Source organism: Stegodyphus dumicola, chromosome 6, assembly GCF_044657685.1.
Source record: "Stegodyphus dumicola isolate Sdum_Otavi_A_Nest chromosome 6, ASM4465768v1".
Classification (NCBI taxonomy): Eukaryota; Metazoa; Arthropoda; class Arachnida; order Araneae; family Eresidae; genus Stegodyphus; species Stegodyphus dumicola.
The window spans coordinates 72,310,332-72,334,480 of NC_140773.1; the positions used below are offsets into that span (position 1 = coordinate 72,310,332).

At 32.6% G+C, this 24,149-nt stretch overlaps 1 protein-coding gene across 2 annotated transcripts in view; it reads left to right on the forward strand.

Annotated features, from left to right (window-relative positions):
- The window catches only part of LOC118191452 (BAR/IMD domain-containing adapter protein 2-like), a 509,223-nt gene that overhangs the window by 438,918 nt on the left and 46,156 nt on the right, over nt 1-24,149 (forward strand). For both annotated transcript variants that reach the window (XM_085818518.1, XM_035362253.2), the window contains exons 9-12: nt 4,117-4,227; nt 8,983-9,211; nt 14,298-14,484; nt 15,077-15,142. In XM_085818518.1, coding sequence (XP_085674644.1) covers nt 4,117-4,227; nt 8,983-9,211; nt 14,298-14,484; nt 15,077-15,142 — 593 coding nt within the window. The remainder of the gene's footprint in view (nt 1-4,116; nt 4,228-8,982; nt 9,212-14,297; nt 14,485-15,076; nt 15,143-24,149) is intronic.

A 24,149-nucleotide genomic window follows, 5' to 3' on the forward strand; every position in this document is an offset into this window, starting at 1 on the left:
GATTGCAAAAATAAAGGCCGGGAGAATTTTGAAGACAGGAAGAATTTTTAAACCGGGTAAGGGGGTGGATATAGATTTATATCTATACTTTTGGTACTGGCGATTGAAATTAAAAAAGAGAGGCTCACAACTAGATGCTATAGCAGCCCCATATACACAATTTTAATGTTGTACAACTTTTTGAGTTATGCTGGATACATTCACGTACGTAGAGATGGCATGAAAAAATTCATTTCGAAAGTTTTAAATACATTTTACAATTCGTTTTGGAAACAAATGTCACTTAAAAAAATCGTCCCATTGGATTCCGGAACGGTCAAAAGAGATATTTGCGTTGAAATATAATACCCAAGATTTTTCGCGACTACACTACTTCGTACAAGGCAGAAAAAATAAAAAAATGAAAAATTACGAATGTGGTTTCTCAAGGTCCCGTCTTAAAAGCAATAGGTGAAAGTAAATTTTAGGCAGTGCTGGCATAGTCCCCTAGCTTGAGGAAAATTTTTAGGATAAAGGAGTCCCCCCCCCTTTCAGCGATTTTAAAAGTCCTAGAATTGTTTATAACATTTTGTTTCAGTTCTTTCTGTAATTTTATTAAATTTATAGTCGAAATTATTTCGTAGTAGAGACTGAAATAAAATTACTTTTTTCAGTTTTACGTAGCATTGCATTTACCTAATTAAGAAAAAATTATCAATTTACACTTATGGAATATTTAGAAAGCAAACCTTCTTTATTTCTCACTACAACTTTCAGTTGTAAGACCTTATGGCATTTCGAATTAGATTAAGTTTGTAACTTTAAAGAAAAATTAGTAGAAATTACCTCCATCACAAGCTGTAGATACTTATCGGTCAACCTCCTGTTTTTTAGACGTGTTAATTTTCAGCTGCCGAAAAACAGGGCTTTTCACATATAAATATACTCGCAAACAAAGCGAGTATTTCTATTGCAAAAATTTGGAAATGAGGTATTCATCTTTCGACAAGTACGAAAACAAAGATTAATCAAATTTGTATCATCTTCAAATATTTTAATAAGATTTAAATCACAATATACAAATGATGTAAATCTACAAACGGTGTAAATTAACTAACACCATTTGTAGATTCTGTGGAGAGTCCCTTTTTAATCGTACTGAAAATAATTCAAAATTGGACTTCGAATCATTAAAATTTTAAACATTCTTCACATTACTGTCGAAATAACTAATGTTATAATAATGACAATTAATTTACGGGAAATGAAATTTGCGAAACCACATGAGATTGCTTCAGAGACCGCATGCGACCTGCGGGCAGGCAGGTTGAGACCATTGCTCTATACACGTTGATATTTTGCATGAACTGGAATACATGACAGCGGTAATCAATTCCATACGTACAGTGAAACGCATTTTTTTAGTCCAAAGGGCCTTTGTACCTGAGACACTGCTGTTTTGCGATTTTGCGTCGAACCCTATAAACGGAGTATCACCTTTCAAATCGTTGCCACCAAATACTATCCGCCTGTATTATATTTGAAGACATTAAATAATGAAGAATCTGCATAAATGTATGTATGTTTCTAGCACTGGATAAAACAACGGTATTTAGAACCATCCAATTTTGAATGACGTAATACTACTGCGAATATGGGAATCTGAAAGCCCAAATTTGAAATTTGGAATTTTTTTTTATTATCGATTTTGTAAAACTTAACGAATTTTTGATTAACAAACACAACGATTTAAAAGCGAGCAATGGCAACACACTGCGGGGGCAAAAACCTTTTTATCTCCCTAGCGCGGAACTGTGTATCGGAAATTCTAAAGATACACTCATTTTAAAATTATTTTGCGACATTGTTGTTGAACTGAATTTTATGGTTTAAGTGCAAATAACATGATATTTAATAAATAAAGGTAACACACCAAACATTAAAAAAACGCCCCCTTTGGACTTTATTAAAATCTGAAACCTTTCAGTTTTTTTTCCTTGCAACACTTATGGCATATCTTGATGGAATATTTCGCTGAAAATGTCATAATTTTTCTCCATGCTCGGTATCATAGGATTCTCGTGCGAAAATTCAAGTCTGTCTAATGAGTAGGAAGGAAAGAGCACAACACACAACCGTCTAGTTCTTTTAAACGTTTAAACTAATCCAGCTCTAATAAATAATGATAGTAATAAACAATGATAATGCTGTTGCGAACTATTTTATTTGATATAAAAGTTGTTTTCATAATTGTTTTTTTCCTTGTACAAAACATAATTCTCGCTTATATGTCTCGGAAAGGAAATACGGAGTTGGTTACTAATTTGATGCCACCCAATAGTTTTATTAGATAACATAAGTATATATATATAACCGTAGCACATGAGTTATCTACTATGTTATAAATCTTCGTTTTAATAATCACAGACATAAAAAGATCATAACTTCTGCTTTCAATAAAAATTTATTTTGTCATTATATGACTACCTAATCAAGAAAATGTATTGTTACCCAGTCTGCATCTGTGTCCAAACATGGTTGATACGCCATGCAAGAAATCTAAGGCTGTCCTCATCAAACGCTAAGGAAACTTAACGACGGTATTTGAACGTCATACACGTGTCTAGGCGACAAAACGGTTCTTCTAGGAGACATCGTTAGCAGCAAATGCCGTTCTGATAATGTTCATAATGTCCTTTTTCCTTCAACTCTCTCTGGGAGATAGTAGGAAAAAGAGATACAGGCTCAATGTCGAACCCCAACTCCCTTTTTCGCTCTTCTCAGATATTGCCTCTGGGGTGAGAAATAGTCTTGGCTGTTAAAGAAAAACGCTGATGCATTTTTCTTTGTATCTTACTCTCCTAAATGGTTATGTCTGAAGAAAACAGAAGAGCTTTAATTGCATACGGATTTGCGGTACTTTCACAGTAAGATGGAACTGAAACTTCTTAATGGTATTTATCCCGCATGCGAAGACTGCTTGATAGATGATAAAGAACATTTTGTGTGGCCAATAGTAGCAAAAGACCGTTATTAGCTTTTATTCCTAATAACCCGGATGTAAGCTTTAAATTTATGATGGAGTTAAGATAGAGCTATAAGAAGAATTTATGATAAATCTTGTCTGAATAAAATGTACATTTATGTATATAAAATAAATTTTAATTTCTAAGTTTTACTTCAGTTTTAATAAATTCAGGCATGTTGATTTTCTTTATTAAACGCGCATAATCGTATTCCTTTGAAATTACGCAAGTTATTCTTTATCAGATTTTACTGTATAGATTTTAAGTGCAACTTTTCAGAGCATTTAATCTCGTATGTTTAAATTATAAGACTCTTATATCCCATTAACTCAGGTGTAAGCTTTACTTTTATAATGCAGCTGTTCTCTAAATTTTATCGTAGTAAAATGTACTATTTATCAGAATAAGATAGAGATATTTCCTGTTTATTTGAACCTCACAAAATGTTTCCAGCTCAGCAACAAGGTACTATTTGTTTATGAATAATAACAATAAAGAAGCATTTCATGGGAAACAAAACATTCTGTGAAAAAGAACAAAAACCTATATCCCCTATATTTATGTTTCTTCAGCCGGTAGATAATGTAAGCGAAATCATGGCCAAATATAAAGCGTGTAAAATCACGTATACACACACGTGCTTGATACACAAACATGCGTAGAATGGCTACTGTCGTATGTGTTCCGAAAATGGGCCAAAACACAGCAATTTATCTGAAAGTTGAAATCAGAGGTCTGGGTACACAGAAAGTACAGAAATGTACCCTAGCCTCCAAGAGTATTTGTTCAGTTTAAACACATTCAAGCTTAATAATTTTTCTCGTAAGTCGAGGGTGAATTTATTCCTTTAAAGTTGTTCAAGATAGTATCCAGAAAGCTTTATAGTATGGATTACAAGTGCAAATTTTACAAGCATTCAGTCTTATATCTTGAACTTAATAACAAATTTCTGAATCTGATTTCTGTATGATTTAAAAAATGAAAGTTATTTAATATATTACTTTAGTTCAGTTTGATAAGTATGTGTAGATATCAGTGAAGATGCATACGTCAAGCTACTAATTTATTAATTTTCGTTTTCTAATGCTCAGTTAAATTTAAATTGTTTCAGGGTCAAGCAGTGTTGCAGCACAACTTAGACCAATGGCTAGAAATCGTAAAAACGAGAGAATACCTTCCAGAGTCAATAGAAAAAATGTTTGATGGCAACAACATTTGCAAGGTATGATAAATAATAAATTACGCATTTTTTATATATTAACGAATTAAATAAACAGCATACATATGCATTGTGACTATGTAACATACATCCCACTATCTTCTTTTTTCTCAGTGCAATAATTAACATCTCTTTCTATCTTGAATATTTAATCACAGACACAAATACTCATCGATGTACTAGACTATACTGATGAAAATTGAACTATATGTAATAAAAAATGTATATACAGCGTAATTTGTTATAATTATCTGCTGCTATGGACTGTAACAAGACAGCACATATGTGACATTAGAGAACTTCACGTTTTCTGACGAACGAACCCCAGTATCCACCATGGGGGCCTATGAAAATGATCAAGAAAGACACGTTAAGGACACCGCCCTTGGCGGTGTATCCGTTACTCATCTGGTAAGAGTAAAGGAAACGTTTCTGTTGTCTGCAAAATACCGATAGAATAAGAAACGCGTTCGAGAGTCAAGGAAGCTGTTGTTGTGAATGTTTAAACATTAAGGAATTGAATAAACTTGATGCAAACATTCACATTCTGCTGGGTTTTCAAATTCTAAAAATATTACGAAATCTCACTTTTTATACGGTCTTCCAGTCCCTACATTCACATTTTGGAAAGTTTTACACTCATTATAAATAACAAAACACAAAATGTTTGACTTCAATACGACAAAATTTGACCGAGATATTTAATTTCAAAATTTGAGACATCAGTCAACATGTCCCATTTGATGTCATTTCACATTTCCTTGAATGGCAGATTAAGAAATAAATTAGAATAGTTCGAAAAATTACTATTCAAAGGTTTTCTTAGTATATAACATTTTTTTTTAATTTATAATTTTGTTACAGCTGGCAAACCGAAATAATTTTCACACAATTAATTTCTGTTTTCAAATGTCAAAATTATGTTACTAATAGCTCATGGACCTTTATTTCTTTAGAATTATTATCCAGCAACCATTCAAAAAATATTAAACAAGAAATGTTTTAAATTTTTAACTGCTGCAAATAATTAAGACACAATAACACGCCGAATAAATACTAATTCAGAAGTCAAACAACAAAAATCAGCGTTATATTTACCAAATTTTCACAGGACTAGTTTCGATTCCTAATTCCAATCCAAATTTGCCTTCGGCCTTTAAAGAAATTATGTTTTAGTTCTGTTTTTACCAACAGATGGCGCCACTTGCTTATTCTTGTCCAGGCTTTCTTATCTTATCTAATCATTATTTCCTATCTGGTTCATTTGCGGTTTTGCAGCTGAAGATGGTGGTTCGGTAAAACCATCGAAACTAGTCCTGTGAAAATTTGGTAAATATAACGCTGATTTTTGTTGTTTGACTTCTGAATTGCTGCAAATAATGTTATGAATTCGCTATGTACCAATATTGAAGTTTGCCAGTGTTTTCCAAAACGTAAGTTTTATAAATTTCTATGAATGAATAAGATTTCCATTTAGTAAGGGAAAAAATTGCATTTATCAGTACTTGTTTTACGAAATACTTATCACTTATTCTAGTAACATAACTTTTTTTTTCTAAATCCATATTTGATTTTGATTTGCGTGAAAAGCAAACATTTCGCTTTTCAATTTGTGTACGGCCCCTTATTATGATATTCCAACTTCAGAATGAAATACAGTCAATAATTCTCGTACAAGCGTCACATTTTTTTTTTTTTTTTTTTTTTTTTTTTTTCAAATGAGTATAACCTTTTCATAACTGTAAGTATATAACCGATATAAGGTATGAAAAGGTATACTTCCTGATTTTTAGAAGCGTGTTTGTATTTTAAATTTAAAAATGCCAAAACTTTTAAAATTTCTTTCATTTGAAACATTTATGTAATAGGAAGTATATATCTACGTGTAACGATTGCGTAAGTAAAAACTGGCTAAGAAGTTCCTTGGACGCAATGTATATTAATGCTATACAGCTATTTTTATCATATCTGCAGTCTTCATTCATACCTTCAGTTGTAAAAATTTTCATTCTGACATGAATGTAATGAATTTCAGCGTTATCGCTTTCCGAGTGGGAAAAAGGACCCTGATATTTATTAATGTATAAGGTAACCTTAAAAACGCTTTTATTATATCGGCATCAGGTGAAAAAAAATATTTATGGTTTATACAGTAGAGGAAGAAAATAGGTTATTTTGGAAAGCTCTTTTAGAGTTCAAATAACAGCGATAAAAATTCCTTTAGTCAGCTACTTTTGTGGCCATTGCAAACTCGGGAAAAATAAAATTTTTTCTTGCTTGTTTAGTAATTGATTTCCAGAAATATATGTATATGTTTATTATGAGACGTTTCGTATTAATTTTTTGACGAAAATATACATTATCATCAACTTTAATTTCTAATATTTCCGTTTGTAATAATTCTTTAGTTACTCTACACCTTAGTATCTAGCGTCCTCGAAAACTTAAAAAAAAGACCCTGATATGTACGAATTTTGAACTTTTACAATTTTTAATTGTCGAAAATTGCTGGTATTAATATGTACGCACGCATAACGATTGAGTCGTATAAAAAGCTCCGTTGCAAAGTAATGACTAAAAGTGGTTACAGCTACTGAACGCACGTTTTTGTGTTTGTGTTTAGCTTTTCTTGCGAATGGGCTGCAACAAAATTTACAAATTATTTCACATTTATTATTTCTGATATATGTATATTTTTATCAGAATATTTCTCTCAAAGGTACCCTTTCTAAGGCTTGCAGCTTAAATTCCACTGTAAAATGTCATAAATTGTTTCGTGCGATTCCCCCCCCCCCTCAAACAAACAAAGTGTGGTGTTTTAAAATTACTAGTCTGGAAATATTTTAGCTTAAATGAAAAGTATTTTAGTTATCAGATTTAAGGCACTAGGAAATTAGATTTATATTTTAAAATTTCGTGAATAAGAACGGCATTTCTTATATACTTTCCAGAGCGAGATTTTGAAATCAGATTTATAGCCATCAGGAATCTGTGTCACAAAGTACGAGCTGGTGTAAATCTAATTTTTCTACCTACCTAAGCAGCATCTAATTTTAGGAGTTAGAAAGTTTATATATTTGTTGCAATGATTTCATGATTAGAAAATGGATTAAAAATTTATTAAACGTTTAAATTTATTTTGCGATGGGAACTGTAAGTTATCTGTGGAACTATAGCCATTAATTTCTTCTTCCTCTTTTATGTACATACTTTCAGACTTAAAATCGACGCCTTCTAAGTTTTAACTTGACTCAAAAAGTTTATAAAACTGTGTCCCATTAATACTAATATCATTAGCATTTGCTTTTACTGTTTTGACAAGTTGTTATGATTACTAGATTTGTTAGAATTCCCTCTTTTTTTCTCAAAATAAAATTAAACGATTACAAACGGAAATGTTTGATTCAACTCGCGATTAACAATAAAACTTTAATTATCCTAATATGTTGGTTATCTGTAAGTCGTAATATACGTTATGATATGTATTGCAGTTTGTCGGATTGAAAAGTAGAATAGTTTGTTTTAATCTGCCATTGAACAACATCCGCAAGCAATACAGATAGAGAACTTATATTATTCTTCTATTATATCTGTAATCTAAGATTATATTTGAAGTATTAAAATATTATTTCATTGCTCTTAGTTTAAAGATATTTATTGTAAAAATCAGTTATGTTTAATTATTCTACTGTGATTTGAACTGTTTATTAATATTTCAGATTATGAAGAAAGGATGAAAGGTTTTGAGTCTCAAGGGAAAAAATAGCGTTAATGTTGGTTGTGCATTAGCACTGAAGGCGTAATGAGTACGTTTCCTCAAGCACAGAATTAAAGAATCATAAGTCAAAAAGATAAACTACGAAATCTTTATTTAATAGGATAATTTGGCTTAACTTAAGCATAACAAAAAGTAATAATGTTCACGGACATTAAAACACTGAAGTATTGAAAAGAATAACTTACAGAGAATCATCATCAGTCCTAAATCACCAGGCTTACCTATATGAGGCAATAAGAAAAATAAACAGGAATATACTTTGCCATCGTACCTGAAAGAGAAGAAAGTACTACTGGATTAGACCTTTGGCCAGGTACAAGTAGCTAGGATGAAAATCAAATACTGCATTGCAACACGAGCTTTACTTTCTCTCGCCAATATATAACTTGGCGCACGTTCGTTTCGTATGCCTTTCGAGTTTCTTTATGCAAAATACCTAAATTTATGCTAACAGTTAGGTAGTCAAAATTCTGTAGACAGCTGGAATTTTATATCACATTGTGCCAAACTATACGGAACTGACATATTTCAGAGTCATGACATGCTTTATAAAATTGGCATGCTTTCTTCTCGGAGTTTTTAGAGATGATTTGACATTCTGGTCGATTGTGGTTTTGACTCACTCCTTCATCCACTTTACACACTTAACCTTAGCCCTTCAGATTTTCATATTGTCTGTGCTATGATTAATTCACTTTAAGTCACTTCAACAAGGATGATCAGATTACTGAGGCTGTCATTCTGGGATGTAATAGTCATGGCAAGTCATTTTGTAACATGGCTTTAAACCAAGTGCAGCACGGAATGCATAAGTGCATTCATGTAGGGAGTAATTGTGCAGATAAATCATAATCAGAAACTGTGGCACAAACAACATCTTCATTGTGAAACTCAAAACTTTCCACCCTTCCGTTGTATCAGCCTTAATTAAATTTTCAGTTTAGAGTTCAAAATTCTTCTTGAGTTTCTTTTCGTTTTAGTCCGGTAGTGAATATGCCAGTTCATCCATAGTGATGAGTCCCATGTCCTGCCAGAACATGAGCTGCACAACATCACCCACAGTGGGAATGAGGAAGACTCAAAGTATAGATGCCAGCTACTTAGATCTCAGGGATTACGAAGATGCTCCGTATCCACGTCCCCTGTCCAGAGCAAAATCAGACTTCAATCTCACTTCTTCAAGCGCAAGTCTTGTCTCCAGCGATTACGGTGCGTACAATATACTCGTGTATTAAATTAAGCATTCCTTATGTCAAGCATGGTGCTAACAAAGTAAAACATATTGCAACGTTTTAGATTAAAATTTACATAAACCTGCTGATTTGAATCGTATCATGTCCACGAAATTCATCTTGGCCAAGAAGATAAGTGTAGCTTCTGTCGTCATCAAGATCTTGAGCAACTTATAGGTGACAATAAGACTCTTAATAAAATAAAAACGCATCATAACAATATGATCATATTGCGTAATTTAGGATGATGTCGAATTTATAAAAATATTAAATGTATTCCAAAGCAACTGTCATCTATCTTTTCTTAAGATAGACTTGTGTCAGTCGTCCTGAAAGTGCATGCAATTTCTTTTATAAAACTAGTGTCTGTCTAAGACAGAATTTTCTCTAAATTTTAATATGCTGTGTTATTGCATAATTATTAATCCCAGTTTTCAGTTTTCGCATTTCATTAGATGAAATTTAGGAATTCAGTAATCGTACCGAAATTAATAATCCTATTTCCAGTGTTCCACACGTCTGAAATCCATTTAATGCCTGAGAGCTACTTGTTTCATTAAATTTGCTTAAATCAGTATTCCTCAATTTTTAACAAAAGTTTGAGTTTAATGTAATCTAAATCAATAAATCAATTTAAATAACAGATTTCTCTGCTTTCAGAATAACCCAAGGAGTAGCATGTGTTTATGCTTTTGAATATACAAGTACATGCATTAGTGGCGTATGACTTTAGCTTTTACCTCTCACTAATTAATACACTGAAATTCCTTAATAAAAAATTGTAAAAATGATAGAGAAAATTTGCTTATAAACGAACTCATTATTAAAAATATATCACACAAAGACAAAAATATAAATATAGTATCATCCCTTATGTATTTACAAAAATACTTTATCTTTTAATCCTCCAGTAATTAAATAAACTTTGCTTTTTATCTTCATTGCAAGCTAAAATTATATATTACAGTACAGAGTTTTTAATGTTTTGAGAATGCAAGACTTGCATTAACGATCCCTCATTTGCAGACTTTCTTGACCAGCTACATTTATCTTCATTATAGGAAGATTTTGACTGAAGATTTAATTCGCCATCTTTATAGGTCGTCTGAAAACCATATAATGTCGGCCAGTGTCTATGGATAGATGTTATGCTCTGTATTTTCTACAGCAGTATAACTTCATTGCGGAAAATTCCGTTTTCTTAAGGCAATTCGTATTATCCAGATGTTTTTGCAGCAGTACTCTCATATTAATATTATAAAAATATTTATATATAATTTGGCCAATAAACTCATCAGAAACAGCATCACGTTTTGTATTTCTTCCCTTATATAGTATGATTTTCTGTATCACATTCAGTGGAACCAAGTTTTAATATTGTATATCAGCTTCTGATCAAATACCAAAATGTACCATAAAATGTTTGAACATGCAGATTTACTACTTGTTTTAATAAATCTTATTCGTAATGCTGTATTCGTAACATGTTAACTTTCGAATCCAAAAGTTAAATATTGTAACACTATTGTTACTACTATTATAATAATAATTTATTGTGCTATTATTTTTATTATTACTATATGACTTGTGTAAATACAATATTTATTATGAAAAGGATCGAAATATTATGTTACATGCTATTTGCATTTGAAGCCTTTTGTAAAAAAGTAAGAAAATTCTAATTAATTTAGTTAGATATTAAGATTTATTACACAACTTTATATAATTTTATATCAATAAGTAAATTTTACGCAAGTGTATTTACTACATATTCAAATATATAAGTTCATACGAAAAGGGTAGTTAATTTTATTCCTCCCGCCCCCCCCCCAAAATAAAGGAGATGAAAAAATTCAAACAAAGAGAACAAATTAAAAAGTTCGAGAAACATTGATCTAAAAAGGCCAAATTAAGGTACAGATCTTGTTAATCGATTGGGAAATCTCATATTTGTAAAATATAGTTAGTCAGGTGCATATCAGCAAGTAATGTGCCTATATCAGTTATTGAAGGTTTTCTTATGAACAGAGTTCTTTCATAATCTTATTGTCCAAAACAACAGTAAGATTTTCCACATGAAAAACATGAAACTATATCACGCATAAATAACTTCCCTAATGAGCCGATTTCTATCACCAATTAACCAATAAATTGACTGATTAATTTTAATAGTTGGCAGATTTATTTTTCAGTCCATAAACCGACATTATTAGCCGATGTTAAAATTTAGATTAAATTTAGATTTAAACTAAAATATGAGAAACTTAGATTAATATTCTAATTATTAATTATCTGATTCATTTGACATACAGGGTTTTTTTTTTTTTTCATTTTCAGCTCAAAGATTCTGCCGAAGTTATTTAGTTTAGTTTATATGCCGATTTTATAGGCTGACCGTATCTACTACTATTTTGGTCGATTTTATCTGCAAAGTTCTCCTATCTTCAATGACACATTTTTTAAGCCGAAGTAAAAACATATTTGGGAAAAGTTACTAGTCACAAATTTTGTTATAGAATGACAATGATAACTACAGGATTACGACAGAGATGTTACCTTAAAAAAATAGATAAAGATCTTCGTTTACGAAGTTTCGCAGTTTCGAGAAAGAAAATTCTCATGATTTGAAAATGTCATAAGTAGCATGAAAAAAAAAAAACTTCTTTTGCTTAGTTTTTCTGCCTGATAACTTTATCAAACTTCATTGAATAACATCACGGGCAAACTTTATTTCCTTACTTTATGAGCATATTATCTATTGATTTAATTGTAGAACGTTAAACATTTTTTAACGAAATTTTGTTTAAATTGCAAAATTTCGGCTTCGTCTGCCAGATTTATAATACAGAAAATTTGATTATCTGCTTCTTTCAAAAGACTGTATGAAATATCCAGTGTTGACAAATCAACGAATTCTGCATTCAATGTGAGATAGTCTGATTGAGAGGTTTTAAATCTGTGTTTTGATACCAGTAATATATCCACCAAGTCGGTTACTGTGAGAAAATTTTTGGAACATTGATTCTGACTGGTAATGTTTTTAGAGGTATATTTCGGCAAAATATTAATGGTCAAAATAACTGTTTTGATCATGAATATTTACGTTAGCGCAATGGATAACTATTTCATTTGTAGAGTTATTAGAATTTTTGAAGCACGAAGCACGACAAATGTGTAATGCATTCTCCGGGACTCGAACCTGGACCTCTCGAATACGCGCCGAGTGTGCTACCCTTACACCACGAAGGCAAGCAACAGCCAGGGAGAAAATGCTTTATACAGTGAAACGGAAACACTCTTTGAAATTCGGGAACTGCTCTTCTGTGACAAAACCGCTCCAAGTGTTTATGAAGTGCGAAAAACGTTCTTCTGGGCCAAAGAGTTTCGAAGGAATATTCTGTCTTATAAGGAATATGGAGAAAAATATATACGCATACCTAAGGTAGTCTAGAGAAAATTTCGCGAACCTTTCTTGGAATTAAGTTTTAAGCAGCACAGAAAATATTTTACAATCGGATACAAATTTAGCGCTCCTTTTATATCAAATTTCACAGGAAATTAAATTTTGTAAGTTTGTAAATTCGTTACAGACGGATTGTGCAACTAAATCAATAACTCAAACATATAATTAAAAATTGAGTTAAAGTTTCTCTGAGTAATCTTTTAAGTGAATAACTTTTCAGAGACTACAATTAATTCGTAACTCCTATTACAGTTTTCATGAATTTTCATTAAAATAATAATTATTTAAAATTGATCATGAAACTTGAAGGAAACGTCTCTTTCCTTTCTTCTAACTCACATTTTGAAAATGGGATTGATTTTTAGTTTTATATGCTTTTATGGAAAAGAAGCTATGAAACTCGCATGCTACACAATCCGTCATTTGATGAAGACAAAATATATTACTATATATATTACTTAAACGTATATACTAGTTTTCAAATCTGTTTAATAGATAGGAAATGATTTATTTACGAAGGATTTCCATTACTTTAATTTTCACTGGCTAATATTTGCACTTTTTCAAACAATACAATGATCACCATCATACGGAATTCCTTTGAGAATTTGACAAATATTGTATTTTTAGTAAACTGATTAATGTTAGCATTTTAAATGAAGACGTACAGATTAGTATTTTGTAGTAAAACGTGCTTTTGTAGCCTGAGCACAAACATAAATTCGATTGCCTTTTTCTTATACAATTTATGATGTAGCAAAAGTAAACCTTATCTTTATAGAATAGAAAAAAGGAATTATAGAATAGAAAAAAGGAAGAGAAATTTGTTGTCGATCTCAGAAATAAGTACAATCATTGGCTTTTGAACGCTATCAGGAATATCTGTTCTTCCATTTAGGAATTCAAAAAATAGCGATGATAACTTGATCCAACTGCGTCTCACGAAATAACGACACGTTATAAGGTATTACGTAAAATGAGTAGCCATGAACGTATGGATGACGGAATGAGATGCAGCATTGTCGATATAACGGAGGCAAGTCAATGGCAAGCATAGTTGGCTGCAGAGTTCAGTTTCGGATCGAGATATCATCGTTATTTTCTGAATTCCTAAATGGAAGAACAGGTAGTTCTAATAGAGTTTAAAAGCCAATTATTGTATTTATTTTTGAGATCGACAACAAACTTCTTTTCCTTTTTCCTATTCCAAAAAGATGAAGATTCCTTTTGCTACATCATAGATTGTCTAAGAAAAAGGCAGTCGAATTTTATTTAATAACAGCCGCACAATTTTCAATACTGAGGCGGTTCAGTCTTGCAGAAACTCCACACAAAGCTTCGGAACTAAAGGTACTGAAGCACTATTACAGGCGAAGGGACAACTCGGAATTCTACGATTTCATATTTGCGTTTACATTCACTAGTCTATATAACGTCCCTGTCAGCTCCGCATTAGGCAGGCAATACAGATTTTCAATACAGTTAATCTTCATTAATTCCAAAAATTTCGTATGTAAGAGAGATAAGTAATGTAACTAAAGTTTTATTTCAATAAATGTAATTTCTAACATTTATTTACAGTTTATTTTATTAATTTCAGGTTCTTCGCTGAGAGCCAAAAATATGGCTTCTGTAGGAGCTAAGTCATCCAATTATCATGTGAGGGCTCTTTATTCGTATCTGTCTAGTGGCGAACATCAGCTCAGTTTTCATGAAGGTGACGTAATCGTCCTCATAGGTGAAAGGAATAAAGGATGGCAGTATGGTGAAAATCTCAGGAATCACAGGTATATATATATATGCTCGATAATTTTACAAAATCAATTGTGCAACGTAATTGCTGTATGTAACTCATTATAAAATTACAAATACTTTTTGTGAATTTAAATACCGGTTTGAACATTTTTCGACATGAAAACGAATGAATGACACGACAATTAAATATGAATGCAGTTAAACAATTTTGTCTGGCAGATGAACAATATTATTTACCTTCTCAGAAGCGAATTCAGTGATCGTTAATATCGTCTTTTTCATCTGCAGTTAAGTAGTTTATTTCAGACTCCAAAGGAATATCTTGTTTCTCAGTAAGGAAAACTTGTTTTCTTAGATAAACTGTTTTGCATGGTCTTGTGGAAAATGATCGTGAATTTTGAATTCCGAGGGGATAAAGAAAGTGCAGTGCAGATCTTAAAAAGAACAATTTAATTAGTTAAGATATAAAAGTTATTTATCTTTAATGATATCCTTAGTGTCACTTTTAATTCCAAGGACTAAGGTTCTTATTTTCTCTATATTATATACTCAATTTTACTAAAACATTTTATTTTTACTAAAACATTTTATCGAACCTAATTTTTATGAATGTTTCTTCTTTAGGGTAGGATGGTTTCCTATCGCCTATACGGAACCTATCCTAGATAGCTCAGAGAGCGAAGAACACAGGTGATTCATTCTTAATTTTTTCCTAATTCTTGTCTGTAATCGTTATCTCGTACATTGGAGTGCCACTGAATTATGGATAAACAGCATTATGCAAACCTAACAGCTACTGACTTTTATGTCTTCGCATGTGAAAACGCTGCCATAGGCTTCATGTACTCGTTTGTAAAATTAAGAGACTTTGCACATTATTGTCGAGTTTCTGAAAACTAATGGATATATTTTAATTAAACTGGGTTTGAGCATACATTTATAACGAAAGAGATATACCATTCAAAAGTCATTTTATATACGTATAATTATCAGTAAAGCTCATAGTACAGGGATGTCCAAAATCCGCATACTGAGATATCGAACTGAAAACTGAGTCTAATGTGGGATATGGGATATGGTCCCCTTTTCCAGCCAAGCAGATCATTGAGCGGGCCAGCATTCTGGACAGGAGGCGGCTAAAAAATCCCAGTGTCAGTCGATCCCCCTCCTGCAGTAAGGGAGTTAAACTCAGGGTTCTCGAAAGGAAATGGCGTGGAGAAATTGCTCTCCCAAGAGCATCATAGATACTCTATAATGTTCAAATCAGGAGGTCTGGTTTTCCAAACCATGCGGCAAATATTCTCACTTTCCAGGTAATCATCGACCGACACCTATGTGGAAGACCGTTGGCGTCCATTAATAAGAACTCAAGACAAACTGTGCTCTGAAAAGTCGAACTTAGGGTTCTAAGATCGCCTCCCTCTATCTCATAGCAGCCAGGGAGCATTTGTCAAACACCTGTAGAGTTGTGCGCTCGTTTAACAAAATGCTTGCCCAAACCATTACAACTTCCTTTTTCCTGATGAGAGAGGGGTAATATTACGCCAAGAATCAGTGCCCAGATTTCATCTGGCCTCATCTAAAAAGCACGAAGCTCAGTTGAAGTCTGCTGCCAGACGCATATTGTCTTCACTACCCTAAACGCGCTGTCGTAAATACTGCAGTGAATCGAACGCAAATAATGGGTCTTCTGGCATACAGTCCTATCTTACGAAACCTTCGAACAATTATAGGCCGAAAAACTCTGGTTCCGGTAGCAGCATATTGCTCATGTGAGAGCTGGGAATTTGTAGCAGTCTTGTGTCGTCGCGCTGAAAGTGCCAAATCGCGACGCTCATTGTGGATCTTTGTCCAGATCTTCTCGATATGGATTCACTGTCCTTGAAATACGGTTCACAAATTGCAGACGACTCTGGGCGTTAGAGTGAACTCTGCAGCCAACTATGCTTTCCATTGACTTGCCTCCGTTATAGAAACAATTCTCCATCTCATTCCGTAATCCATACGTTCGTGCTACTCATTTTACGTAATACCATATAAAATTTACTATAGTATTGCGAAAAACGAGGCGAATGCTGTGAAAGAGTACTAGCGCACAAATCGCCGAAAACCAGTTGAGTACTTATACCCCCTTCACAATCACAGCTGCACAGACACGCACGTATACGCTTATGTATTCGACTCTGTTTATTTGCATAATTCTTCGGCTGCATAAGTATAGTTCGACCCCCTCATCCGCGACCATGAGCGCAAACACGCATGCGCCATTCGGACAGAATTATTCTTAAAATAGGGTGGAAGGATGGGGACTTTCTTTCTCTCCAACATAGCTTCTTTTATAGAAGAGAAGACTTTTCACGTCGCAGCAAGTAATACCGCCCCTTTTGGACGAGTCGGGTTGCGCTTGAGACGATCGAACTATAGTACCTTTAGTTTAATACGTTTCATAGAAATAGATATGCAACAGACGAATAACGATCCAGTTGGACAATCAATATATGGGCTATGTAGCCATCGCTTTATCGTATGGCCTTCAAAAGCTGAAGATCGACGAATAGCACTTCTCATTGTCTGCCCTCAGGTTTAATGTCTTGCACGAGCCGCAGAACCCCAGGAGTGAACCACTGGTGTTTGGAAGTGAGTAGAATGGAATGGTGAATCTTGATTCTGACTGCGTCGCGTTGATGTTAAGCTAAGACTGTGGTGCCAATGAAGCAAGCCATGGATCCAGCATATCAAGTTATAATTTTAAGTTCATGGTACACAGAGTTGGTCAGGAGGGCTTTCTGTTGCAAATCTTTGATAGAGATTGTATTTGTATCGAGGGCCCACCAGCGGCTGAGCGATAAAGACACTGAACACTGGTAGTTCAGTCCGAGGTTCGAATCCCGCGAACGGGCTGGCTGCATGGGCGTTTTCGTGGTTTTCCCCATGTGTAACGTGTATACTTAGTTTCCCTTAGAAAGTCCTCCACGAAGGCATCCCTCCCTTTAGGCAGATAGCCCTCGTGTGCTTTGCCATAATTAAATAATCCAATCCAGCAATCCAGTATTTGTATCGAGACCCTCGCTGCATCTACACTAGTAGATCTGCGACTTATAGATCTGCGATCTGCTCTTCATGGTTTCCACCACAAGGCTGGAAATAGAGTGTACCAGTAAGATAATTGTTTCTAGCACATATCCCGGTTGGTTACCACTTTATATTCCAGGAGTATTCCACGGATTCCTCTTTGCGCAAATCGCCGCCGAGGAGCCCAAAATAAAATCTCACTGAACATGTTTCGAATACTCTGAAAAAATGATATGCAAGAACATCATCCATTTTCAAAATTCTTGACTAATTTGTGGAAACTTCGGAACAACATTGTATAGACCATATAGTTTATAAAAGGCTCATCAAAGCCATTTTGTGCTTTCAAACTAAGACCTACAACCAAGGCAAAGATTGCTGCTAAAAAAGATTGAATCCTCCAAATTGCTGAAATTTTCTAATTCCTTTTGAGAGGTAATGACGACACACGTTTTGATTGTAAATGAGAGAGCGTCGCTACGACCTTGAAATGCCTATTTTAAAGTAACAGGCTATAACAATGAGGCAGTCGTTATCAAGGCCAAACAAGAAGCAATTCCTTATTATTCAAGCATCCATAATTTATGGCACTTCATTGTATTGTATCCTTTATTTAATCAGAGACTTTATTCCAATATATTAGTTAAATTAAATTAAACTATTATTTTACGCGGTTTATTTACAAATTATATTAATGATGTGTTGCAAAATCATCATTTTTTGCATATAGCTTATAAATAAATAACGGTATATGATGAATAATTCTAGTTCTAGTTAATATTTTACAATTTCTCTTCTTGTGATATACAAACGGAAAACAGTTGATTTTGAAATTGATACTGGTTATGAGCAAAATAGAGGGCTGCACGTATATTGTAATTAGCTGCAGAACTCATCTGTAGGTAAACAAAGTGTATGCAAAGTGTTATTGTGTCTTAATTAAAGTGTATGCAATTTAAAGTATGTAATAAAGTGGTAAATTTTTATTGATAATAAAAGTGATAGGATAAGCGATGCAGATATTCTAAAATTTTAAAAACTTCCACCAAGTACTAGATTTTTCACTTGAGTGATTTGTTTTTGAACGCAGTAAACTTTTATTCATCTGCTTTTTAAAAATTAAGAAAATAACTACATTATGTACATGCATGATTAATATCCAGTGATCAATAATCAGCTGTATTACTTGGGATTTTGTTTCGAAATGATGTGTTTTGGAGGAAATCATATCATACTACATTTCCTAACTGGCATTACATATTATTATTTTATTTAAAATTTACGGTAAATTTATTGAAAGATATAATTTAACAATTTCGTAAGCCATTTGTATCTTATTTAAAACTTATAAAGAATTATTGGCTTCACTCATAAATGCTCTTAAAGTGTAAGAGGTAGTACGTCCAACCTGCAAAGTTGGAAGTTCCGTGGTTCGAAACCCAGTATGAATAAAATTGATTTATCACTTTATAAAGTTGTTTCCAAAAACCATTTATATGGTGGCACTTGAAATAAAGTATTGTGGAGGATCATTCATCCTCACTTAGCTCTAACCGACCGGGTCTCGTGCGTTTTTCCAGCCGCACTATAAGTGGAGATGAATTTAAGTGAGGAGGAATTTTGCATTAGAAAACATGCTTTTTTTAAATTCTTAAGTAATGTAAAAAGCACCTTTCTAAACAGAACTTTGTAGAGATACCAGGCAAAATTTAAGTTTCATATATTTTCATTAAAATGCGTCGTAGTAAAAGCGCATTTGATTTGGTTTAACTACAAATTAAAAGTCTAACACCCGCCATTTAAGAGATATTTAATTTGCTAATTTATTGAAACTTTAATAATCATGAAGCTTGGCTTGGATATAGTTAATTTGAAGAAAAAAAAAAACTGTTGTATGCAATAAAATTATCTTTAAAGCCTCTAGACATTCATGCATAACAATGAAAAATAAGCAAGCAGTTTGCAAGCTCTTAACCAATGTTCTGAAATTTTCTGCTTATTATTTGAGTCATATAATTAATTGAGTAACCTTCTATTTCCTAAAGTCGTCTTCGGAAAGGAAGGAAATTGGAAATCTAAATTGAAATCAGGGATTTTTTATCATCAACAAATAGGCATTACAATGCTATTCTGTTTTAATTTTTTTCATAGCTTTAGCAAAGAGACTTAAATTACCTTAAACTTAAATTACCTGTTTGTAAAGACGCATATTTCGCGATTCAAATTTTAGCATTACCCTCATATAATTCTTCGGTTCACAAAAACGAAATTACGAAACACAGGATATTTTACATAAGCTACTGTGTTTTGCATCAGTATTTTAATATTTAACTTTATTATTAGTTTTGGTGACTAGAATGTATGCTGGAACAAGCCCACTTCCTGTAGTAATTATATATTGTAAAATATCTTTAATCTTGAACTCTTTTGAAATGTAAAAATTTCTTTATCACAGTATTTTCTAATTTTGGGTTATTACATTCGTAATGTTAATAAGTCATACATCAACCTCATCAAATACTGTCATTACGTAAGACATAAAGACTTTATTTTACTTTCACTAATATTTCTCTGTCCAAAACCTTCAGGCAAAAAAATCATGTCAAGTGCGGTAAATTTGTTAATACTTGAATATCACAATAGAAGTCTTCTCTGTAAAAAGAAAACATATCGAATGATATAATCCGAAACAATGTCGTTTGCTTTGTAGTGCAAACGGAGTCAGTGTATCTTCGATCATACAGTGTGTCGCCGCATTTTAAGCAAAAAAGCTCGAAGTTTTGTCATCAGAAGCAAATCACTTATATACAATTTTTTGACACACAGTTCCTTCTATGATCACAATATCCTCCTTATGAATGTGGTTTAATAGAAAAAAACGGTTTCAAACAAGTCAAGCTAACGAAAATGATGCGAATGCCACTCCGTGGAAGATATCAAAGTAAATATTCTAGCAACCATTATAACAGAGCTTCTGGTATTTAGTATACCAGGAGCTCTGTTATAATGGTTGCTCTGTTATAATGGATTACTTATTTCGAGCGTGAATGCATAAAAAAATTTTTAACGTTTAAAACAAAACTTATTTTGAAGCATTTTATAAGAACTTTAGAAATGTTTGATACAGGATTATCTTAATTTATGACATAACCCACTGAATATTTAGAGCATTTATGAACAATTGCAGCATTATTTTAATTAGTTAAAAACTTTTTAGGCTATATCTTACTTACTTTGATATAGAATTGCTTACTTTTTAAGTAATTTTATTAGGTTTATAAGATATTTTCTCGCTCCTTTTCGCATGCCTTCGTGGACGTTGGAAGCACACTCGGCGCGTATTCGAGAGGTCCGTGGTTCGATTTCCGTTGAGAGCAATGCACATTTTTCACACCTCCTGTTTCAAAAAAAAGAAAAAAGAAAAAAAAAACTTAATGACTCTACAGTGGTGCACGAGCTAAAAGTTAGTGGACAATAATTCATCACTACCAGGATTTGGTTCTTGGGTCCCTTAATTCCCAGTCGCCCTTTAAAAAGGGGAGTATATAAGGTATTTTCTCCCTCCTTTCCGCATAACTTCGTGGTGTAACTGGAAGCGTACTCGATGCATTTTCGGGATGTCCAGGGTTCGAGGGCACTGCTCATTTTCCACGTCTTTAGCTTCAAAAAAAAATTATTTTCAGAAGTACTAATTTTAATATTTTTAAGCCGAATAACTCATTCAAAGTACCTATTCAGATCTGAGATTTGCATTTTTATTTAATGTTAGGTAATTAAGAGACAATGGACATTACATCAAACGAAAACTGGGCGGAGGCAGAAAAAACTTTAAAAAAATATATTATGAACAATTGTGTTTAATATTGGTTTTGAATATTTTGAATTTGTTAATAAGATATAAAAATGCCAAAACTATGCCTCAAATAAGTAAGTACTTTTTTTTTAATCTAAAATATCATTTTATGTAAAAGAGAATGTAAAATTATGTTTTCTTAATGACACATTTAAGCTTATCTCTGCAACCCATTTTAAAACAATAGTTATTACAATTTCATTAACAGCCAATTAAAAAAATTCTTTCGCATTACTCCCGTCACAATTAAAAAGGAAACTATCCATTCGCATATTTATCTACCGAAACGCCGAGCAAACAAAGAACAGAAGAAATAAAGACATCATCTTAAAAATAAATGCACTCTTTAGCAATTTTCTGCGATAAAAGCGACTTAAGAATCCCATCCTTTTTACTCGATAACTTTCCCTTAATTAGCAGCTGATAAATTCTAGCTCGTTTCTCGTTTTAATTGATCGCGTGCTTACGTTAGAAACTGAGCAAGCCATAAACAATGAAGGAGAATCTTCCACTGAAATCATATTTAAGGGACTTCGAATGAATACCGAAAATAATTATTCTTCTGAGCAATTACTGATGTTAGTGCAGCTCCCGGTCCTGGCTATGATTACAACCATAAATTGAAATAGTGTGAGAAAAGGGAAAATTGATTTTCTGTAGCTCAGTAGAGGAAGCGAAACCATGATAAATTGTTTACCAGAAACTTCGTAGCGACATGAATCTGCTGGTATTTTCACTGTACTCAATTTTTTTTTTGAACGAAAGTTTAAGATAATGTGTCTTATAGTGGCAAGTCAATTAAATTAAATGATAATTTAAATTGAAAACGTTTCTCATCTTGCCCGGGACTAATACCTGTTTCTCCAACTAAAAAGGAAATTATGTACTTTACAACATGCTCTCATTGAAATTTTCAGATTTTTCTTCATGCACTTTACTATATACTACTTACTATATATCGTTCAATGTTATTTGGTTAGTGTTTGGTCTCCCAGATAAATACGAAGATAATAAAGAAAGCGTCTTCCTTTATAGCAGCTTTAATGTGATAAAAGTAAGAAACTGCCCAAAATGTAATTTAAGAAATACCAATGATATGACAAAATTCTAAAACCAAGAGCAAATATTGCAAATTGAGTTTCAAAAATCGCTAGCTGCAGAAGAAAATCACATCATCGGGTTTTTAAAAGCATAATAAAATTTGAAAAGCTTTCACAAATCTCGAGAATATAAAAATAAATGTTTCTCTCAAGCCCATCACAGTTCAGCAGGTAATTTCTCAGTTTCCATTTCAGTTATTTATAAATTTCCAGCTATTAACTATACAGATCCGAATGTTAAAAACGTAATAAACTGAGTGTGTGTATATATAGTACATATATAATTACAAAACAATTCTTTTGAAAGCAAAACACATACATGCCATATATATAGATATGTAATTCCCGCATCAAAAATGCAGTAAAAGTAATTTTTACTATGCATGAAATATAAATAATGTAAAATGCAAGGGATGTAATCGCAAATTTACAGTAAAGTCAAATATATGAAAGGGTTTTACGTTAACTTGTTTAGTGACACTAAACATAAAAATTAATATTTCAACTAACATTATACTTTATTTTGCATGTGACTGAAGCGTAGTGCTGCTAACAACAGCGTATTTTAAGTTAAAATTATGGAAATGAAGTGTAAGTGAATTTAAATGTAATTATTTTCATACATAATTAATTTCTGTGTTACACCTTATATAGTTGCTTGAAATTTTGATACAACATCAGCATGAGCGTCCTTGAGTTTGTGTTGTGTTTAGTCCCATATAAGCAAAAGTATTGTGATATTTAAAATATATATTTTACACTTTACAAACTTACACTGTTCTTATAAATTTAGTTTTTTTCTTTAGAGCGGTAAAGAAATAGACAAAGCAATTATTGCAATTGAGGATGTGGAAAAAGTTTCCTTCTCGTCACCATAGCAATGAAGTACCCATGACGCTATTTTTACTTCCTTGTACGAAGTAAAAAGGAAGTATTGTAATCGCGAAAAGTTTCAGGCAGCATATTTCAACGAAAATATCCATTTTGACCGCTATCGAAGGCAATTTAACGATGTTTTTGCGTGATATCTGTACGTAAGGTGAGAATAAAAGACTCGTTTCTTCCAAAAAAATTATAAAACTGCTTCAAAATTAATTCTGAAGAGAATTTTTCGTGGCGTCTGTACGAACGTATGTACGTACGTACGAACGTACGTATCTCGCATAACTCAAAAGCGAGTAGCCTCAGAACGTTGAAATTTTGTATATAGAACTGTTATAACATGTAGATGTGCACCACGTATTTTGGTTGCAATCGGCCGCACCAAACGTATATAAATATATTTATGTATATATCCACTCTGTTACCCGGCTCAATGATCTCAGTTTCTTTACTCTTATATGTTTGTAAATTGTACATTTTTTGCTTTAAAAATGATTGTATTATGTTGTTTTTATCTTCCGGTTAAGGTTTTTATGCCTTTAGTAAATCTGTGTGCAATATTTTTAGAATTATCAACAATTTTAAAGTTGTTTAAGTGCCGCTAAGCCTTTTTGTTTTGACGGCGGCCATTGATTGTTTACATTTGAAACAGCAGACTAGTGGATTTGTTGCCAATCTAGAGTAACTTAGCTTCGCAACAACAAAGATAACGCCTTCATTTATTATTGGCAATTAAATCATGCTTAATCCTTTCTCGAATATCTATAATAAAATTTATAAATATCTATAT